Genomic DNA, 21665 nt, shown 5'->3' on the forward strand with positions numbered 1-21665 from the left:
CCTCAGTTAAGCTACTACGTTATCTCCAGATAGTGATTAAACACGCAGTTTTTTTTTGTCATATCTACTTTCTAGCTAGTCTTGTGACAGTTTATTGTCTGGTGTTGCTCGGTGGTTATACTGGGTGCCGTCCTGCTTGTTGGAGGTATGTAGTAACAGTACGCAGATTGTGTCGCTACCAAACATATTAGCAAGTTGGCTAATGTTAGTAAGGTTGACACAGGGCCAGGCTATCAGCAACATTATCTACTGTACTGGCATTCTTTACCATGACCAGTGGTGGAAAGTAACTAAGTACATGTACTCAAGTACAATTTTGAGGTATTTTTTTTACTTTATTGGAGTATTTCCAATTTTCAATACTTTTACTTCGATCCATTGCATCTCAGAGGCAAATATTGTACTTTTACTCCATTACATTTACTGGACAACTTTACCCCCCAGTAAAGCCCGTTTTCCTCCGTACATGTACAAAAAAATACAGAGAAATATATATAAGGTACTTACCCGCTTGCCCCAAATGTTAACTAGCGGTCCGGAGTCTTTGTGCGATGTATTAGTCCGTATTTTTCAATAAAGAAGTGTTTTAATACCGTCTGTGGCCGTTGCAATGCAAAGTTGCCCTTGACACTGACAGCCCATTCATTGAAACAGAAAAGTCCTATCTGATTGTATTAAACAACTTTAACTCACCAAGATTGCAGCTGTACGGAAAGCTTGGGTTATTGTCTTTGTGTCTGTCAAGTATTATTTTCATAAAAATCCACCGTAGACATGTTATGAAAGTAAGTCATAACTTATGACCTACTGTCTGTCAATATATTTCGTGCAAATGATAATTTTTCCAAGTGTTTAAGTTGGGAAGGTCCTGGTACCACCTGTTTCTAAATTGTACATAACATAATGCAGGAGGCAGCAGGACGTTGCGTTATCGAAAACAAGTGCTTCCAAACTCGAACACTAAATAATCACCTGCACAGAATTTATTGACAGAAAGTAGCTCATAACATGTCTACGTAGATTTTTATGAAACAAAAACTTGACAGATACAAAGAGGATAACCCAAGCTTTCCGTACAGCTGCAATATTGGTGATTTTAACGTTGTCTTTAATTCGATCAGATCGGTTTCAGTGAATGGGCTGTCAAGGGTTGGTATTGCATTTTACATGCCAGATAGCATTATAACATAAAAGTTGCTTGCGTCTAGCTAACACCATCCCAGCCTGTGGCTGTGTGATCCAGACACAGCATGGATCCAGAGTATGAACGGCGCCTCCTTCGACAGATCAACATCCATAATGACAACTCAAGTTCGATTGTGAGTCCTAGTTTACTGTTTCACTCAAATGCATTCTCATGTTGCTGTTGTCTAAAGGAATGCTTTTTCACTGAAGTATTATAGTCACTAATATTGAGCTCATCGATTGACTAATAATAACAAAGAGAGAATAGTTTAACAGCCTGTGCCTTTCTATGATGCAGAAAATGACCGATGTGGTGCGTGGTGGTCTCACACCAACTAGCTCCCCCCTGTCATCCCCAAGTAAACACGGAGACAGGTTCATCCCAGCAAGAGCAGGGGCCAACTGGAATATCAACTTCCACAGAATCAATGTATGAACATGTTACAAATGAATGGGTAGATGTGTGTCTGAGAGAGCAGCATTATGTAAATGAGATGTTGAATGGAAGATCAAGCTGTCCTCCTAACCTGTATCACCTTGGTGCTGACATTTGTTGCAGTATTATTGTTTTGTTTGGAACAAGTCTCCTATCGCCAGACTTTAACGTTGTCTTTGTGATTTTCAAATAGGAAAATGAGAAGTCACCAAGTCAAAATAGAAAAACAAAGGATGCATCTTCTGATAATAGCAAAGGTGAATAACGGTTTCAAAATGAATAACATTAACTGATTCACTGCCAATTCCAAAATTCCAATTTCACCCAAAGACCAAGGAGATATGATTAGTTGAAGATCTAGACTCCTATCCACTTCCTTGTTAACTTAAAACTTTAAAATGCTGTATTTCGGCTCCTGAGTACTTTTTTTTTTCCAATGAAAAAGTCTGGCACTGGCTAAAAAAATATGAAAATACCTCTGGCAGTTAACAAGTAGATTGAAACTAACACCGTGTCTCCTGTCCACTGAACAGATCCTGGTGACCAACTTTTGGCATTGTATTCTATGTAATTTCATTGTATTAATATATCAAATGACTTTGTGTGCAGCGGATGGGCTGGCCTACTCAGCTTTGCTGAAGAATGAGCTGCTGGGGGCAGGCATAGAGAAGGTCCAGGACCCACAGACAGAGGACAGACGGCTGCAACCCTCCACCCCTGAAAGGAGGAGTCTTTTTCATGTAAAAACCATAGCAGATGTCATACCAGACGTAGATACTGTACATTGTCAGAGAATACTCTATAGGGGCACAAAATTGTCATTTTAATTAACTGATCTCTGCTCTTAAATAGGCGATACTTTGGGCTTGAATAGTTTAGCTACTTCTGCCCCTATCATTTTAATGTTATTTTAGCTTCGCTCAGAGAGTAGCCTCTAGTTTGAGGGCACTAAATTGGTGCACTCGAACAACAAGCTCGGAGGCACTAACAAAATACTCCATCAGCACTAAAATTCCCAATTATAGTGAATCTAAGCTAACACTACTGATGTGGGTGTGTTGGCAATATTCATCTGATGTGTTCCATATTACATCATTTGATTGATGTTTTTATTGACAGAAATGCATTATATACATTACATTATACTACTAAAATTAGATGGGGTGCACAGGGGGATGATACAATGGGAAAAGAACATGCTATTTAACAGGGGTGGCTCATCCAGTTTGTGCTCAGACCTTGTGAGCCGCAAAGACCCAAATTCGAATCTGACTCCTGGTCTTGTCACACTTTAGTTTAGTTTAGTTGCTGTGCAAGGAAAGGAAGAAGCCGGCTGGCTTATTTGGAATCCTTTCCTTCATGGGAGAAGTCATTAAACGACAGGATTAAAAGTTCATTAAGAACAATACAAAATAATACAAGTTTGCAAGGGGAGCATTGGTGCAAATAAAGAAATAAAAACACAAAAACTGCTCAAAAGAAAAATACCCCCAAATTTTCAATTTTGTAAAGATGGCTAAATCTATGGATTACAGTAAAGAAGAAATTAGATATTGTTTTAAATGTTTCTTAAATATTGGGAAGGATACTTCACTTGTTGCTCCTCTCTGCCCTTGGTTTTCTGTCTCTCCACAACACTATTCTATGTAGGAAAAACAAAGCATAAAAATACGAAAAGAATAGCTTAAAAAAGAAGAAAAGGATATGTTTTAAAAGCCAGTGTTCTTGTGGTTCTTTTCATTAGGCCCGCCTTCAAGGTTAAGGTTCTGTATATAGGTATAGACATTAGACAACCTTGTTAGCGGCAGCAGTACTGATTCCACGACTGAGTCAAACTTCCAGTCCTATTGATTGGGCTGCTGAACATTAATGTTACTGGTCTATACTTTTGTATTATTTGCAGTACTCCCTCAGTGCCAAGAGGTCCTCACCAGACGATGGAAACAGCATCTCACCCTACTCTTTATCACCTGTCAGTAGTAAAAGGTACAAAATAAGACCATGTATTGCTCACATTTAATTTAGAATAATTTTAAAACCACTTGATGTAGTTGACTGAGTAAACAAGTGTGATAATTCTTCACTTTGACATGTGGAAGGAGGAAAGGTTTCATGACATCTGCCCTCTCTCATTTAGTCAAAAATTGCTGCGTTCGCCAAGGAAACCAACCCGTAAGATCTCAAAGATTCCCTTTAAGGTTCTGGATGCTCCTGAACTGCAGGATGACTTCTACCTCAATTTGGTCGACTGGTCCTCTCTTAATGTGCTCAGTGTTGGCCTGGGCACTTGTGTCTACCTCTGGAGTGCCTGCACCAGCCAGGTATGGCTTGTGTACATGCATGTGTGTGCGTAATGTGTTTGCGTCTGTATCAGGATGTGTTTTAGTATAATATGACAACGTGCTGTCAAACTATGGGATATATGTACATTTATTTGAGGCGTTCTTTATTTTTGAGAGGCCAATAAGGCCTTAGAGAACCTCTTACTTTTCTGGCCTTTTCCTTAGGTAACAAGGTTGTGTGACTTATCAGTGGAGGGAGACTCGGTCACATCAGTTGGCTGGTCAGAAAGGGTGGGTACTGATCCTGTGTCCTGTCTTCACGTCTACAACTGTATTAAAGCCCTAGTACAAATTGCATGATTTGATTTGGGTTGTGCTATCTATGTATGTCTCTAGGGTAACCTGGTGGCAGTGGGAACTCATAAAGGATATGTACAGATTTGGGATGCTGGTGCTGGGAAGAAACTCTTTGCCCTGGAAGGCCACACAGCCAGAGTCGGTGAGAAAGCTTGCAATACTAAAACATTTGACATGGCCAACATTTTAATTCTATTTTTTACAGAAATGCTCACTTCTCTTTTTCCTCTCTCTCATTACCACACACACACACACACACACACACACACACACACACACACACACACACACACACACACACACACACACACACACACACACACACACACACACACACACACACACACACACACACACACACACACACACACACACACACACTCTCTATCTCTCTCTCTGCCCAACCCCCTCTCTCAGTGTGAACTCAGCACAGGGTTGAGTAGTGTGTGTGTGCCGCTTTGCTGTTAAATTACAGATGAACATTTCATATCCAGCAATTCACATTATAGACACTATCACCCACAAATCTGCATAAGTATAACGCTCAGCCAGGTGTTGACCCAGCCTTGTCAGCAGGAGTCGGCAGGTGTCGGGTAGGAGTCAGCAGGAGTCAGGAGGAGTTAGGAAGAGTCGGAAGGAATCAGGAGTGAGCGGCTGGCTGTCAGGTAGAAAAGGGGAGTCTGTCATTTGTTCACGCTTATGCTGCAGGCTCTCTGCCTAAAGGTGCTCTATACCACCAAGATGGTCGCCGTGGGAAAGTGTGTGTGTGGGGGGAGATAGATTAGATTTTTTGTTTGCAATTGCGATTTATGCCTGTGTTTTATTCTATGTTGTATCGCTATGTTATTAAATAAAGCAAACTTGTGCATCCGTCTGCAGGAGCGCTGGCGTGGAATGCAGACCAGTTGTCCTCAGGCAGCCGTGATCGTATGATTCTTCAGAGAGACGTGCGGACCCCTCCGCTACAGTCGGAAAGGCGGTTGCAGGGACACCGACAGGAAGTGTGCGGCCTGAAGTGGAGCACTGATCACCAGCTGCTTGCCTCCGGAGGGAACGACAACAAGGTGGAGTCATTGGTGGAAAGGGATTTCCCTGTTATTCAATTGTGTTCAGTGGTGAACTCGGCAATATTATTATATAATTATTATATATATATTATTTTATAATTAATAAGTCTAATTTATATAAGTGATTAAAACCAGGAAAAGACAACACTTATGCCATATCATGATATAATATCTAAAATCCCAAACAATATGCTTTTTTTACTTTACTTTATTTGTTTATTTTTTAGACGGGACAATGCATATACATTAATGAACATTCTTCAATACATGAACGTGAATTCAATCAACTGAACATAATCTCATGTAAACATCTGTGGTTCCCACACATAAAAACACCACAGTAACAACATGACAACATATCTAGTCTCATCACAATATCGATATAATAATATCAATATAATAACACCTGTCTGTGCCCTTAACCATCTCAGTTACTGGTTTGGAACCACTCTGCACTGAGTCCAGTGCAAACGTATATGGACCACCTGGCTGCTGTGAAGGCCATTGCCTGGTCACCACACCAGCATGGGCTGCTGGCGTCTGGGGGCGGCACCGCCGACCGCTGCATTCGCTTCTGGAACACCCTAACCTCACAGCCACTGCAGTGTATGGACACAGGCTCACAGGTCTGCAACTTGGCCTGGTCCAAGCATGCTAATGAGCTGGTGAGTGGCTTCACAAGCATCACATCTTGAGGGGGTTTTCTAACCAAATGAGCATAAGCACTCATGTCCCTATTCGAAAATAGCCCATCTACAAACTTACAGAGCGTCGCTGTGAGCATGTAGATTTTTGAATAATGTTGACAAATATTGACAGATATTGACAAATCTTCTCTTTTGGGGTTTGCTGGCACAAAATCTTTTTAAATTATAAAAAAACACATATACATTTAGGGGTCCTTGACATGAAAACGCTTGAGATCCACATACTACATCACAGCTGTTGTAGTTTGCACTAGAGGGTAGCACGGAACCGAAGATCCGAACCGAGAACCGAACCGGGTCGGGCCAAAATATTGACTTGTCCTTCGGGCACGGGTTTTTATTTTTATTATTCTTATTATATTCATCTCTTTAACCTTCGGTTTTAAAATGAGACATATGCATGGTAATTACGCTCCTGAATCCATATTGTCTGTTCTCGCTTATTAAATGAGCCCCGTTTAACATTAACAGCTGATTGAAACGCAGTCTACACTGCTGCTGAAGTTGAACACCATGGAGGTTTTTTAGCGAGGTGAAACGCAAACAAAAGCCACGGGGAAGATGCAAGTTGGAACGTCATCTGTGTGGAGCATGTTTATGGACATAATCTGCGGAGACGGGCAGTATAAAGTCAGCAAAAATGTTTTCCGTCTGTCTGCAACACAGAGCAGAACGCACAGGACGCAGCTCGTCTGTGATTACTTTGTTGGGGCGGGGGAAGCAGGAGGTGACTTACACACATGGATAATCTGAATCCCACAGTGATTTTTGCATTAAATGAGCTCCGGGTCCAGTACGGGTCTAGAGACCAGGTCGCACCGGGTCTAATTATTATTAATATCCTTGGTTCGTTTCAGACCGGTTACAGTTGCTTCGATCCCGTTTCGGGCCGGGTCCACTTATCCACGGGTCCGTTTCGGACCGGGTCCAGTCATTTAGAATGTTTTCTCGGGTCCGTCCGTGCCAGCCCAATTATCCACGGGTCAGTTTCGGTTCGGATCCCATTTTTTTAACCCGTGCTACCCTCTAGTTTGCACACAGTGAGCATGATTCTTCGTATTGGAGACAAAATGATTATCATTATCATGCGGTCCCTGACACTGTCTCTAACACATTTTCTTTTTCAAGGTGAGCACCCATGGCTACTCTCAGAACCAGATCCTAGTGTGGAAATATCCAGCCCTCACTCAGGTGGCCAAGCTCACGGGACACTCCTACAGAGTTCTCTACTTGGTCAGTGTTTTCATATTTATGTGTCTGGGTGTGAGTCTGTTTATTTGTCTCTTGCGTAACCCATTAAGACCAGGAAAGCATCTTAGATTTTAGCTATATATATAGCACATTGGTTGGCTATTCAAAAATAGCAGATCTACAAGCTCATAGCACGGTACGAAAATCGTGAACATTTGTGCAAATCATTGAATATATTCTTTTAAAGCGAACATTTTTAACTCAAATCTTTGCTTCTGGGGGTCCCTCAAACTAAATGTATAGAGATGGGGGTTGGCGGGCCAAATACATCCTTTTGGGGGTCCATGACATGAAAATGTTTGAGCACCACTGATATAGCAAGCTGTTCAAAAAACTGTTTTAGAAGGATTTAGAGGACATTACTAGAATCAGCCTCATGTCTTAATGGGTTAAAGGAAATGCTACCTGTTCACACTGGGCAGAGTGCAAGCTTTGGTGCATGTCATATTGTGCACTCCTTGATTTTCACACTACTCCAGCAGTTTGCAGCATCATAAATTAAACAGCATATATTCTTTCTTCAGGCTATGTCCCCTGATGGCGAGGCGATCGTCACAGGGGCGGGAGATGAGACGTTACGTTTCTGGAATGTGTTCAGCAAAACACGATCGACCAAGGTAAGGATGCTAGTTGATAATGATGGGTAGTTGGAGAAAACTTGTAATGGAAAATGTATCAATTAATCAGGTTTTTCCCAATGTTGTTTTTTTTCCTTCTTTTTCCCCAGGAGTCTGTGTCTGTTTTAAATCTCTTTACCAGGATAAGGTAATTGAGTAAATAAAATGCTCTGTTGTTGACGGACACAGTAAATCCCAACGTTAGCTTGGACATTCAGTCATCGTGATGGTGCTAAAGACGGGCAATCCATGCAATCTCTTGATACGTTTTACAGAGAATAATGAGCAATGACGGTAATGTTTACTTTTACTTGCTTACAGCTGAAATGGTTGAGGAATTCTTTGATATGCGTGTACCTTCAAAATGAATGTATTATTTTCTACATTTATTTTTAAATGTATGTATGGGTTGATTTTCATGTGTTTTGATGTTGTATTCAGTACTATAAGAAATCCATAAGCCTTACTTACAATATATTATACTGTATGCCATTTACATTACTGTGTGGAGTTTGAAATGTGGAGCCAGTGTTACTTAGCCTGGTAAACCCTCACTCCGGAAATCTCAATTCCATTTCATTTCAGGAGTGAGTCTGGCCTGATCCGCCTGTCTGCAATATTGGCTGTGCTGGAGTTGGGCGGGAGTAATACCGTTGACTGACAACCCCTTCAGCCAATGATAATTTTTCCCCTTCAGCCAATCAGCAGTTCACCAGTCTTAATGTGACGCGACGGGACTTTTGAGACAGCCATACCCAAAATGGGTTGCCTTTTTCGGGTACAATGGTGTCACTGCCCGCCCCTACCGGTTCTCTAATTTTTTTTTTTTAAATAGGCTTTGTCATGATTAATTGACCACATATATGAAGTTAAACAACTAAATTTTATCCAAACGATATCTTATAAGTAAATTCCGTGCCTCAAAATAGAAGTTAGAGAGCTTTTTGAAGTAAAAAAATAGCGGAGAATTGGCCGCACAAGAAAAAGATGGCTGCCGTTCGTGTTTTGGGCTCACTCGAACTCGCCACCTGATTGGCCAACGTAAGCTGTCAATCACAGAACAATGAGCGACGACGCTGATAGGCGCGGCCGTTTGGCATACACAGCCAATATTGCAGAGAGGCGGTTCATGCCAGACTCACTCCAGGAATCAAATAGAAATGAGATTTCCGGAGGGAGGGTTTACCAGGCTAAGTGTTACTGTAGTTTGTGTTATTCTCAGGTCTAAGTTATTTGCAACATTTATAACATGATCAAACTAAGGCAAGATCAATGTGATAATAATCATAAGTTTTCTGGCAGCAAAACACTAAATCAAAGAAAATGCCATACATGCCATGTTTTCCTAACTAGAATTACTTATTGGGATGTACTAGCACTGTAACCTTCAGGAGACTACACTGAGTGTAGGGTGGCTGAAACATTGCAAGAGTCTAATGCTGTGCATCTAGACATCTTCACAGCCTACATGGTTGATTCTGTGTAGTGAACAAATAAATAAAAAGTGATGTAACTGAAGAACCAGCAGTTTGTTCAGGTGATTTATGTGTCCTGTTTGGCAATGTTACTCTGGGGAGGAGGAAAGTCATCAATGTCACCCTCTAGTGGTTGGTTTCATGATCATCAAAGTGCATTGAATTTAAAAGTAAAGGCATTCTATTGCCATCCAGAACTATTACTGATTAGAGTTTCGCCAGTTTGGTTTAATATATATATCTCTGCTGTCCGGCCGGAACCAGCTAAATCCAAAATGGTAATTGTTCAGGAAATGAAAAACAAAATATCAATTTTTCAGAAAATGAAGAAAACCTTATATTTTTAAAACAAAGCAATACTGCCTCATCAAACTTGGTATTGTGACTTTATATATTATCAGATACTTGCATGTGTCATTATATTATCACCACTTTACCCAAATCCAGTGCAAGTGGAGTTAGGAGGTTTTGTCCATCATTGATAAGAACAGCTGGCAATGGATCTCAAAGCTCACAACACATCACAACGCATTGTGAGCTTGGAGATCAGCTATTTATGGTGAGCGCCATCCTCATATACTATAGATCAAGCTGAATTCTGTACTTAAACAACTTTTATTTTAACATGCATTGTAAACAACCATGGATCTAACTGTTACCACTGTTCTTCTACAGTTGAGTGCAACAAACAATTCTGCCTCAATACTCAATCATGTATTTAACAAAGGCGATCATGGCACACCAACAATAAAAAAATGGCATATAAATACAAAATACATTCATGAAAAATATAATCTTTAGCCTATCAAATCTGTAGCCTGCTGCACTAACAATAACAACCACAGTTGAATTTACCTATCATTATACTGTACCTATCAACATTTTATTATCACACTGTTGTGTGTTGTGTGTTGCGTGTGTGTGGTGGGTGTTTCTTAGTGCTTTAGATTGTCACAAAAGCTGTGAAAGTCTTTTGGCATGATCTCCTTGAGCTCTTGGAGATGTTTGAAACAAACTCCTGCACACACTCATTCTCTGTCCATTAACATTTAAAAAGAAAACACGAGCAGATGACCTTTGTGAAGACACCCTTCTCCTCTTTACTGGGGTGACATCTATCAAACCTTGCACATACATTCTCTTCTCTTCCCAGTTTATTTTCTCCCAAAAGCATTGAAAAATCTTCTTCCTGTCTGCCTCATACAGAGCAGAGCTTCTCGAGAGCCTGAGAGGAGGGGGGAGTTGTTTGTTTTTGACGGACAGTTTGAGGGTCCAATGGAGTTAGGAGTTTTCGTCAGAGGCGCTTTTTAATACTTTTCATATGTTATTATTAAAAAAAAAATTACACAGATGTAGAGGGGGTTCAATAGCGTTGATTTATGAAAAAAGAAAAAAAAATGAAAAAGGAGCTGGTCCCGGCTGGACACTGACGATATATGTTATTGCTAGAAATGATAGACATTGCCCCTATGTAGTGTCACAAACTGGCTCACGAGAAAGGGAGACACAGGCACAATTGAAGGAGTAAAAGAATATAAATCAATTTATAATAAAACAAAACCAAAATATCAGTCAATGTAGATGAGATCAGTGTGTGGGTGTGAGTTTAAGTGCAACTTACATTACTAAGGTTTAAACCAAAAGGAAGGCCTTTGAAACAAAAACAACCCAGGGAGAAGAGGAGATGGAATGAAGGAAGAAAGGGGTATTTATACCCTGGATACACTGGGCCCAGGTATGTCCCATTCCCCCTGACAATCCCTTCAGTACCACCCTGCCCTCGCCAGCCAGCCCCAGCAGCAACCACAACAGTCGGTGGGAGAGGGTCATCATCAAATAATTTGTCGGTTACAGTTCATGACCATCAATAGTTCAGTCCAGAGTCCAGAGTCCATAGGCAGTAATTCTGGAGCAGGTTTAAAGGTTATACTGGAGTATGGTGGAAATGGACACGGGTAGCCAGTCAGTCGGTACGTATTTGATCACCTTTTCTGAAGAGAACAAGACTAGAAGTCGAGCAGACTGGACATTTTAGGAGTTCAATAGTTCCAGAAGGTAGAAATCTAGCAGATTGGACATTGTAGGAGTTCAATAGCTCCAGAAGGTAGAAATCTAGCAGACTGGACATTGTAGAAGGTCAATAGCTCCAGAAGATAGAAATCTAGCAGAGTGGCCATTGTAGGAGTTCAATAGCTCCAGCAGGTGGCAGTAATGCAATGTTATGGAGGAGCCCTCAGCCCACTTAAAACAGCGGAAACACCTGACCGGACATTGAGAGGAGCGGGGAAGTTGAAAATTTGACAAGCTACACTTTGAGCTACAACACACAGTTATTTACATAAACCTCCATAGTCCATAGCTACACCAAGGTAACGTGAACTCCCTTTACTTGAGAGAATAAAAAGAGCCACAACATTCGTACGAGCAACAAATGAAGCAAGTCCGTATTGTATTAGTCAGTAATTAAACTGCAGTCATACTGTATGTAGTAGTACACAAGTAGCCAGATAGCTAATAGTGTTGTGTTGCCATGTCGGCTTATTATAAGCGACTTTGGGCTTCTTTTTCTGTTAAGTTGCTTGTAAATATTAGTTGCGGGTTGCAGTTTTTTTGGGATTTGTTTCTAAAGTGTACTTGCTTATTTAAGCAATTTTATTATTTAAACCATGGTTTATTTTCATAAATGTTTTGTGCCATGGAGCATTTGTGTCTCAAAAATATTACTAATATTCCACATTTTATTGCAAGAGTTTTTTGAAAATAGCAGATCAACAAGCTCACAACGCGTCGCATCGCGAGCTTGTTGATCTGCATAATAGGTTTAAAAGTGCTCACGTGGCCTAAAGTTGCTTCTTTTGGGCTTGTTTTCCTAGACCCGGTTGCTTATTTCTCTCTCGAAATATGGCAACACTGATAGTTAGCTAACGTTAGATAGCTCCTGTCCGAGAACACATTGTTGTTCATGCGAGGTCTTTTCACGAGTAAATTATGTAAAGCTCATCGATTGTTTATTGAAACATTAGTGTGTGTTTTGTTGTTGTCCAGAATGGGGGACGGAAACATTGTGCGTGAGTTGAAGAGGTGGGCGACAGAGGAGTTCAACCTGACTCCCCAGTCTCTCCCAGATGACAGCTATCTGAAAACGTAGGTGTTTATTCCAGTTATGAAAAAAATGGAGAAATACTCTTTTACAAGTAAAAGTCCGGTAATCAAAATGTACTTGAGTACAAGTTCAAAAAAGTATTGGCATCAAAATGTGCTTAAAGTGCCAAAAGTAAAAGAACTCGTCCCATTTTACAAGGTATCATAATTGTCATAATTGTGTATAAAATGTATTACAATATTTTGAAAATAGCAGGTTTTACAAGCTCACAACGTAATGCAATGCGCTGTGTGAGCTTGTAGATCTGCTATTTTCAAGTAGCCAAAGTTCAAATATAGGGCTGAAGTTAATGTATGTTTTGTAATAATAATTCAAATCTACAAATTAGCTAGTAACTAAAGTTTTCAAATAATTATAGTGCAGTAAAAAGTACAATATTTGCCTCAGATGTAGTGGAGTTGAAGTACAAGTATTGAAAATTGGGAATACTCCAGTAAAGTAAAAATACCTCAAAGTTGTACTTAAGTACAGTACTTGAGTAAATGTACTTAGTTACTTTCCACCACTGGTTTATTCCTGTCTGTCCATATCAAGTCATTCAGTCATCAGAACCAATCCAATTTTTTCCACCGTAATATGTATATATACTGTTCTTTATTTGTTTTAGGTTGTGCGTAGGCAAAGGATCATCGATATGGAAATATGTTATCCAGCATGTTTTTCAACAGCGGTGAGTCTTCTTCTACATAGCACCTCAAACTGATATTAGGTTAAGTGGTCTTGCCTTCTGATAACCCCCAGCCTGTGTTTCTTTGCAGGAAAGTCAGGATCATACAGGGTAACCTTCAGTGGTATCCTTTTTTTATGGTTTCACAAAGTTCTTGTTTGAAAGGTCGAGCTTGATGTGCTGAAATATCTCCTGTTTCAATGTTTTGTAAACATGTTTTCACTTGCACCTTATAGTTTGTTTGGCACTGTAAAAAATAAACAAAAATGTCACGTGAAAAATTATGTATTTTTTTGTGCAGTGTGCAGATTCACTTCCATCTATGCACCTAGTCTATATGTGCTATTTTTTTTAACTGCAAAATGTTTCTATCTAGCTATTTCCTTCACATTGTGATCTCAGGTACAAAGGGGTGCAAGCCAAGGAGGTACAGCTTTTTTTTAAACTACACAATTAGACATTAGACCCACAAAGAAATAATCAATAGATTCCTCAGAATTACCAGTTTAGAGCAGACATGGGTCATGTGATAAGCCTGCTGACAGAAGGTCATGTTGGACATGTATTTGTTTGTACTGATGAATACATTCTAAATGATCACGGTAATAATAAGTCAACTGTGTAGAATAATATCTAGTCATCATGACATGATAACCTTACCTGAGCCACTCGGATGATATTGTGCATTCTATCTCCCCTGCATTTTGTTCATCCTCAGTTGAAGCAGGCTGAAGGCCAAAGTGAGGCCGTGAAGCGGAGAGAGCTCCAGGAGCAGATAGAACACCTTAGAGCTGAGATCAATCACCTGGACACTCAGATCAGTGGGGCAGAGGACCAACTGGCCTCAGATGGTTAGGTTATCCCTACACACATCTTCTCCACTGTTTTTCCACAGCCTGTTAAAGCAGGAGTCTTCAACAGGGGGTCCTCAGAGTTACTACAGGGGGGCCGCCAAATCTTAGTGTGATATGATATTTTTTACATTAACAACTAGCATCCCATTTCTGAGGAGAACTTTAGCCAAAAATAGCAGATCTACAAGCTCACAACGCCTCACGCTGCCAGGCGTTGTGAGATTTGTAGATTGTGAGAGCTTGTAGATCGGCTATTTTTGGCAAAGAGGTATAGGTGTAGAGGGGGAAAAAAAGAGCAGACCAAGTAAAAAAAAGTTTATATATAAAATAGTTTAATCTGCAACACACATTTTATACAATATAGAGGGGGTCCCTGCTTCGTCTCTCTCTCAGCTAGGGGGTCCTTGGCCTGAAAACGTTGAAGACCCCTGTGTTAAAGCATTAAAGGACACGTTCTTCTACATTTTACATAAATGTGTTTTGTCATACCCATATCTGTGTTTTCTACTTCTCTCTGATGAACAGAGCAGTCCATCAGTCGTACATGGGCCCAGGTTGAAGACGGCCAGCGCAGAGAGGTGTTGCTACAGGCCTTCAGGCAGCACTGCTCTGTGGGCCATCAGGCTCTGCGCGAAGACACATGCAAAATCAGGAGACAATGCCAGAATGTCGAACAACTGGCGAGGTAAGGGAGAGACATGCATGCACACGCAACATTCGAATCATGTAGCAGTTTCAGTCTGTGACAACTGCAATACACTGACGAACTGTATGTCTTTGTCTTGCACTGCAGGAAGGCAGAGGTTGACGTCTTGTTTGGGAATGAACCTTCCAGCAGCAGTGGTGGAGTCCAACCCAACTTCACCACGGCAACAGAGCCTCAGATCCTGGTAAATGCTCCCTATTTATCTCTATTACCAAGACATTAATAGACAGGGTTTTTTATTTTATTTTTTATTTTTTTGCAACATGGGCCCTATTTTCCCTCTTGTTTTTTATTATGCTGATTAGTTAAGATGAAAAGTTTGTCACGTCTTTTACACTGTAGGCATTCACATACCGGAGACATCGCTCTGCGCTGCTGACAAATGCAATCTGTAAAGGCCACATCATATTAACTTTATAAAGCATTTAAAACACATCTTTTAAAACGTGTATATCCAAATAATTGTCTTGTATTTTATACTTTTTTGCCACGCTAAGTAAACGTGACTAATCAAGAACAGTTAGTTTACAAAATGTCTACTCTTGACTGTGTGTGAATCGTGCATGTTAGATACATAGACATTTATTCATCTCTTGAGGGAAATTCATCATAGCAGCAGCACAGTAAGGAAGAATCAAAGATACAGGTATGGGTAGTTAACAAGTACAGAGATGTAGTAGCACTATTGATAACAAAAAGGGGAACAAAATAATATGAAAGACATTAAGATCTTATAAGGACTTTACATCTGATCTGGCCTTCTGCGTCTGGACTGCTCAGGTAGATTTCAGGTTTCACACAGTGATGAGATTTGGTGGCTCTGTTATGGTGTGAGATGCATTTTCCCGGCAAGCGCCCCAACTAAATCAATTGGAATTTTCAAACAAGTTATCCTATTTGTTGTGGTGTTTCTGCAACAGCGTGAGGTGAGGGACCTGTGTGACGAGCGAGTCCTCTTCTTCCAGTCTTTACAAGAGAGCGAACAGAAGACCGGTGCCTCACAGTAAGGACGCAGTGCATGTAGCTCGTCACTGATCATATCGGTACCTTTTTCTTTGTTTCAAGGAACAATTCACCTTTTTTCAATGGTATCTTTATTTATTGGTCATCAATAATGCTCACTATAGGACGGTACAATTAAATGGCTCAACTGGCCAATGACATCATCGGCAGGGATTTCAAACTAGATTTAATTTTTATTATTGATGCAACAACTGTGGCTACTATTTTAACTACTATTCAACACGCCAGGAAGAGAAGGGCTGTAACAGCCTATCTCTTCCTGGCTGGGACAGCCTTTCTCTGTTGGAATAGTAGTTACTATTAGCTTGACATCATCTGCTGGGATCGCAGATGATGTCAGGTAAATCGGCAGGCACATTTTCTAGCTATCCACAGCCTGCCTCTGAGACATAGCACTAAACAAAAATAGAATTGTCTAAAAGTGAGCAAAAGGACCAAGATGTGGATGAGATTTTAAAAAGATGAAGGGTTCCGTTCCTTTTTTTGCTTTTAATCCTTTTTTAATCTGTCTCTTTCTCAGCGTGACCCGTGAACAACGAGCTGCCATGTTTAAATATTGGTTAAGTGCTGTGGAGGTTGGTACCATTTTAATGGCATTTATATGTGATAGCTGATATGGTCAGTTTGATTTTCACACCATATCAATGTATTGATGTTGTCTGTCTCATCATCAGGAACTGCTATGTGGCTATCCTCCAAACCAAATCCTTTCAGCCTTGCAGCATTTAGCTTTTAGACAACAGAGGGACCTGGAGGAGAAACTAACCTCTATGGATGTGACTCAGGATGTGACAGCATTACGGTATGATTAACTCCAATGTATTTATGGCCATCTTGTTTCTAGGAGGAATAGGAACTCTTATGTGGGCATATGAGTTGTGATTTAGCATGTGTCGAATTTCTCTTAAAAAAAACACAATTTATCCTATGACCCAAATAATAATTACCAAACCAATGGATATAGAAGTTTCCAGATTTCTTTTTTATTATTACCTTTTAGGAATACTGTTCAGTCTTAACTCTTTAACTGCCAAAAACGGGAATTCCCGTCCGATGGCTCTATGGCTATCATGGCCAATGACGGAAAAACGAAAATATTTTTTTTTTAAAAAGGAACTAGGAGATAACGCTATCCAAAAAATTGCTGCTACATTCACTTCAATGTTAAAAAACAAACGGAGGAAAAATGCACCTTTTTCCTGGCACTGGGACGACACAGTCTGAAATAAGTGTGGCAGTGAAAGAGTTAATGGAAATTGCCACTGTTTACTTTATTTTATTTACTGCTTGTTTTGTCATCCTCATTTCACCCCACCTCACCCCTAACAAGGTCATAATTTTCAAGCAAGTATTTATTCAATTATGTTTATTGCAGGTTTCGCTATGAGAGCAATCACCTACTGGACATCAGCAGAGAAGAGGAAAAGGAGCTACCACCTGTGAAGCATCTAATGCAGGTATCTCACACACACACACACACACACACACACACACACACACACGCTTTAGTTAAAGGCAATTGGCATTAGAAGCAACCAGTGCATACTGTAAGTGCTGAAGTGCTTCACATGTAATAAAACACAATTGTAAAATATGACATACAAATGTTCAATATTATACATGTAAACTACGAAAGACTGCATTCATGTGTTCCCCATAATTGTAAGTGATGATGTTATTATGTGTTTGTGCCGTTCCAGTCTGCGTGGGAGGTGGTGGAGCAGAGTCTTGTGGAGTTGAACCAGACCCGCTCCAGGGTCCAGCAGCTCCAAAGTGAGCTGCAGGCCCGCAAGGAGGACTCTATGCAGGAGGTGTCTTTGGTGGGGAATGACCTCCACAACGATACTTTGGCTTTGTAAGTAAACTCTGGGACCTTTTTTGTCTTGCATCTCCTTTTGTCCATTCTCAAAGTTTGGATCACTTCACTCTTTGTTGGACCCTAACTTGTCTGCAACAAAGCTGTTTGTTCAAGTCCTTCTAGTCTTACTGTATGTACATGGTCCATGCAATTGATGTTTTTCTTTTTTTTTTACCACGTCTTTTCTGTGATGCCCATTTTCCCTGCATTCCTTCCAGATCAGTGTTAGAGCTGGAACTTAAGTGTGTGATGCAGGCAGCAGCGAGAGACCATATTAGAGAACAGTGTCTCCATCTTAATCAGGAAGCTAAAAGCCAGCAGCAGGCACTTAGGAACCTCCACAACCAATGGCAGAGCATCCTGGACTTTAGACAGCTTGTGGTAAGGTTGGATGGGTAGCCTTTCAGCAAACTTATTTAAAGCATGTCTGTTTTAATTTTTTTCCAACCTGGGCATTATTTTCCTAGTCATGCTGATATGTTACAGTAAACATTTCATTACGTATTTAAACATGATTAGTGTCACATACATGAATCACCACTCTGTGCAGCTATAGAATACAATCCCACAATGCTGACTGAGGAACATTAATTAACATGAAACTAAACATTGAAAAAATGCATATAATAATTTAAAAAATCACACTGAACTCCATTATAGAAACAACTCAGAAAATAAGGCCCAGGTTGAAAAACTAAACAATTTGAGGATGCACATTTTCTGACATTTTGTAAACGTCAAAACGACAACTAATCGATCAAAGCAGATTTATTGGATTATTTGACAATGAAAATGATAATTGTTAGTTGCAGCCATATAACTTATCCTTCCTGTCATTCCATCTATATCTGTATTAGTAACATTTTGTTGTTTTGTTTTTCTGTAGGATGTCAGGCAGGAGCAGATCAGGGGCCTTATTAAAGGGAATTCCTCAGCCAAGACTGAGCTGACCCGTCTGCACAGAGAGGTGTGGATGTCCTCTATTGTATTGTTTTTGTACTACAGTGAATGGAAGTTGAATACTTCATGTCACAATGATTTTTTTTTTTACAATTACTGTACTGTGTCTCTGTATTCAGTTAGTGCAGTTTGTCCAGGGAAAGCTGGTGCCGCAATTCGGAGAAGTCATCACAGCAACAAACCACCTACGAAACTCGGTTTCCCAGGAGGCCAGACATTTTGGAACAGTTTCACTTTTGGCTCTGGACCGTAGAACTTTTGAAGGGTAAGAGGAGAGTTTCATGCATCTGGTTGTTAAGCTATCTCAACAGATCAATCAATAGAAACTAACTTTGTATTTTTTCCATTTAGTTGGGTAACAAAGTTTCTCTATTATTTCAGAGCGCAAAGAATACCAGCATCATGGCTGTCCATCCATCGTTTGCAGTCTTCTTGCTTCCACAGCTTGTGTCAAAGCCTGGCTTTTCCACTGTACAGGGTAAGTAAGCCCCTGCATATTTTACAAAGATCTTAACCTAACAAAATTGAAATTACATTACATTATTTTTCTTACATTTTCTGGCAATTGGGGTAAGGCAACATAAATTAAGCAAGTTTGCTACACTGACAGATGAGTCTTAATTTTTTTTTTTTTTACAAAGGATGCTATTATTTTGCTTTTCAGCTGCCTCTGTTGAGCATCTAATTGTACAAATCCACTGTGTAATTGTGTGGATTTGGTCTTGGTGCTGTGAGCCTCAATTTATCTAAAATATGCTCTTCTACTGCTTGTCTCACTCCCTATCCCTCCTACAGGCTCCAGAGGAATTGTACTCCCAGACTCGCTCCCAGCTTCTTGAATTGTGTTTTCTCCGTCACCTGCTGCAGCTCCATACCACCACTTTGCAGAAAGTACAGCAGCAGGGAGAGCTGCTACATGAACCTGACCAGCAAGGTAAAACGAGGAAGATCATCAGAAACATTCAGCTTCATTTTTCTTAAAGGGGTCTGAAACGGGTCTCGTATTGAGAGCTGGTTGCTGTGCATAAGTTGCATTGCATACTATGCAAGAATAAGCATGTTTGGTGTTATAATATAATCGGTCTATGTATGTAACAACAGAACTCTCTCATCCTCTTCTTTGTTGTGCTTCGAAGCCTTTCTGTCCAGAGTTGCGGAGGAGGATCAGAAGCTTCTTAAGTCTCTGATACCAAGAGTCAGACAGCTCTCCAAGCATGGTGCACAGGGTCTGTCTTATGGCAAACAAGTCCAAATTGCAGTCTATCACTGGTGAGTCAATAATATTTTATAAAACCCAAAGTTTTAGTAGATGAATTAGATAAATTAACTTACTGTGAACCACTTACAACTGGTTAAATAACATTGACTTTGTATTGTAATTTGCATTACCTATTCTCAGCATTTGTAATTAATTTCCAGTCAACATGCAGCGAGAGACTCCTGACTTATTTATTTTTTACAATATAGTTGTCATTTTTGTGATCTTGACCATTAATAACAGTCTTTGTTATTTCCCCCATGTGTGTATGTGTTCCAATGTACAGGTGGAATCAACCAGCCCAGCATGCCCTGCCTGAGATCAATAAAGGAGGACTGACTTTTCAGCAGTGGTTACAGAGGTGGAAACAAGCTGCCAAGACTTCATAATAAACTACATACTGTAAACAGAGACTCAGAAGAAGGTGTCCTGGAAGTTGCAGAGCTATGAATTGTATTACTCAATAGGTGGTCAGAACAAGAATAACCAGATTGCAGTAGTTATAAACACATAAATATCCCATGGGAGGGGTATTGATTGTTACTTTATTAACAGTTTACAGTAACATGGGTATTTATGCTTTTACATGCTTTGTTTAAATTACTTTACTTACCTTACTTACTGTATATTTTTTAACCATAGGGGTATCATCTACCCTATTTTATACTGTACTTGTACAATGTAATTAATGTACGTGACAATTGCAATGCAATTTACCCAACCTTTTTATTTTGAAATAAAACGTTTTAAATCAATTGTCATTTGCCATCCGTGAAATGCACTGAACGAATAGAAAATCATGTACAAGATGCAGGTATATCTTGACTTGTACATGCTGGATGTCTCATGTTGGCTCACAGTAAAAGTGGGTGACAATGTGATCACATGAAAAGAAGAGGAAATTACCTACTTGGGTTGCATTTTAGAGGGAAATCTTACCAGAGAAAAAATGGCATCAAAAGTAATCAAAAAAAGTCAACCAAAGAACAAGATTTTTGTACAGGATCTCCTCTGGTCAGTAAGAATACATTGAGGACTCTTAACAGGAGCACTCATCCAATGTCACTTCGACTACACATGCACCGCATGGTACCATAGCACCACAAAGGCCTTAAAAATAAGGCTCCAGACATCCCTAAATAAACTGGTCAGGCTACTGCTTGGCCTCACATCTACAACTCATTTAACCCCTGCTCATTTTTCTAGGGTGGGATGGCTCAGGGTAGAGGACAGAGTACAGCAACGTGCAATGGACCTGGTCTACAAGATACACTACACCACAAAGACATCCATGTATGTTTTATAACTACAGTACAGTTACAAAAACATGTGAATCCTTACTGTCCTTCAAACTGCTCTAAAAGAGGTGGCTGCAATTCGGAACTGGCCCAAGTCAAAGTCCACCCCCCCTGATGTTTTCTGCAGAGTAGTGTATAATTGTCTGTCTGTCAAGAGTCACAATCATTTTAACCATATTTTATACTTTGGCTATTCAAAAATAGTAGATATTCAAGCTCGTAGATCTGCTATTTATTTATTTTTAAATCCCTGGCTGGCACAAAATATTTTTGAGATGGGGGTCCGCAGCCAAATGCATATCATTTTGGGGGTCCTTGACAAGAAAAAGTTTGAGAACCACTGACTGAACTAAAGCCTAGGTTACGAAGACGTTTGTAGCCATTGCACTACACAACACATAATATACAGTAGGTTGTTTCTTTGTAGCATTGGTGGGGGTGTTGAATAATCTGAATGTCTTGTGAAGTCGACTCCGCCTCTCTATGCGGCTGCGCACTTGA

The 21665-nt window shown here is 40.1% G+C and overlaps 2 protein-coding genes across 4 annotated transcripts; both read left to right on the forward strand.

Annotated features, from left to right (window-relative positions):
- On the forward strand, positions 1 to 9404 carry LOC308086443 (fizzy-related protein homolog). Of its 2 annotated transcripts, XM_080429965.1 has the most exons (14): positions 1 to 145; positions 1209 to 1319; positions 1484 to 1615; positions 1815 to 1878; positions 2231 to 2361; positions 3525 to 3607; positions 3759 to 3942; positions 4129 to 4194; positions 4300 to 4402; positions 5140 to 5324; positions 5759 to 5992; positions 7163 to 7267; positions 7810 to 7902; positions 8013 to 9404. In XM_080429965.1, the coding sequence occupies exons 2-14, from the start codon at positions 1251 to 1253 to the stop codon at positions 8052 to 8054; spliced, it is 1491 nt and encodes a 496-aa protein (XP_080286091.1). In that variant the 5' UTR covers positions 1 to 145; positions 1209 to 1250; the 3' UTR covers positions 8055 to 9404. The 2 variants fall into 2 exon arrangements, with proteins under 2 accessions (XP_080286091.1, XP_080286092.1); XM_080429966.1 differs by lacking the exon at positions 1484 to 1615.
- Positions 9405 to 11637: 2233 nt separating this feature from the next.
- haus5 (HAUS augmin-like complex, subunit 5) lies at positions 11638 to 20612 on the forward strand. Of its 2 annotated transcripts, XM_080430308.1 has the most exons (20): positions 11638 to 11746; positions 12423 to 12521; positions 13148 to 13210; positions 13299 to 13331; positions 13610 to 13634; positions 13926 to 14058; positions 14587 to 14746; positions 14855 to 14951; positions 15688 to 15770; positions 16311 to 16365; positions 16465 to 16592; positions 17166 to 17247; positions 17491 to 17645; positions 17867 to 18029; positions 18535 to 18615; positions 18728 to 18873; positions 18990 to 19086; positions 19404 to 19542; positions 19745 to 19877; positions 20153 to 20612. In XM_080430308.1, exons 2-20 carry the CDS (start codon positions 12424 to 12426, stop codon positions 20253 to 20255), a joined length of 1974 nt encoding a protein of 657 aa, XP_080286434.1. In that variant the 5' UTR covers positions 11638 to 11746; position 12423; the 3' UTR covers positions 20256 to 20612. The 2 variants fall into 2 exon arrangements, with proteins under 2 accessions (XP_080286434.1, XP_080286433.1); XM_080430307.1 differs by lacking the exon at positions 11638 to 11746 and having other exon boundaries at positions 12211 to 12521.
- Positions 20613 to 21665: the final 1053 nt, after the last annotated feature.

The sequence above is a fragment of the Gymnoscopelus braueri genome (genome assembly GCF_963280865.1).
Source record: "Gymnoscopelus braueri genome assembly, chromosome: 6".
In the NCBI taxonomy this organism is placed as follows: domain Eukaryota; kingdom Metazoa; phylum Chordata; class Actinopteri; order Myctophiformes; family Myctophidae; genus Gymnoscopelus; species Gymnoscopelus braueri.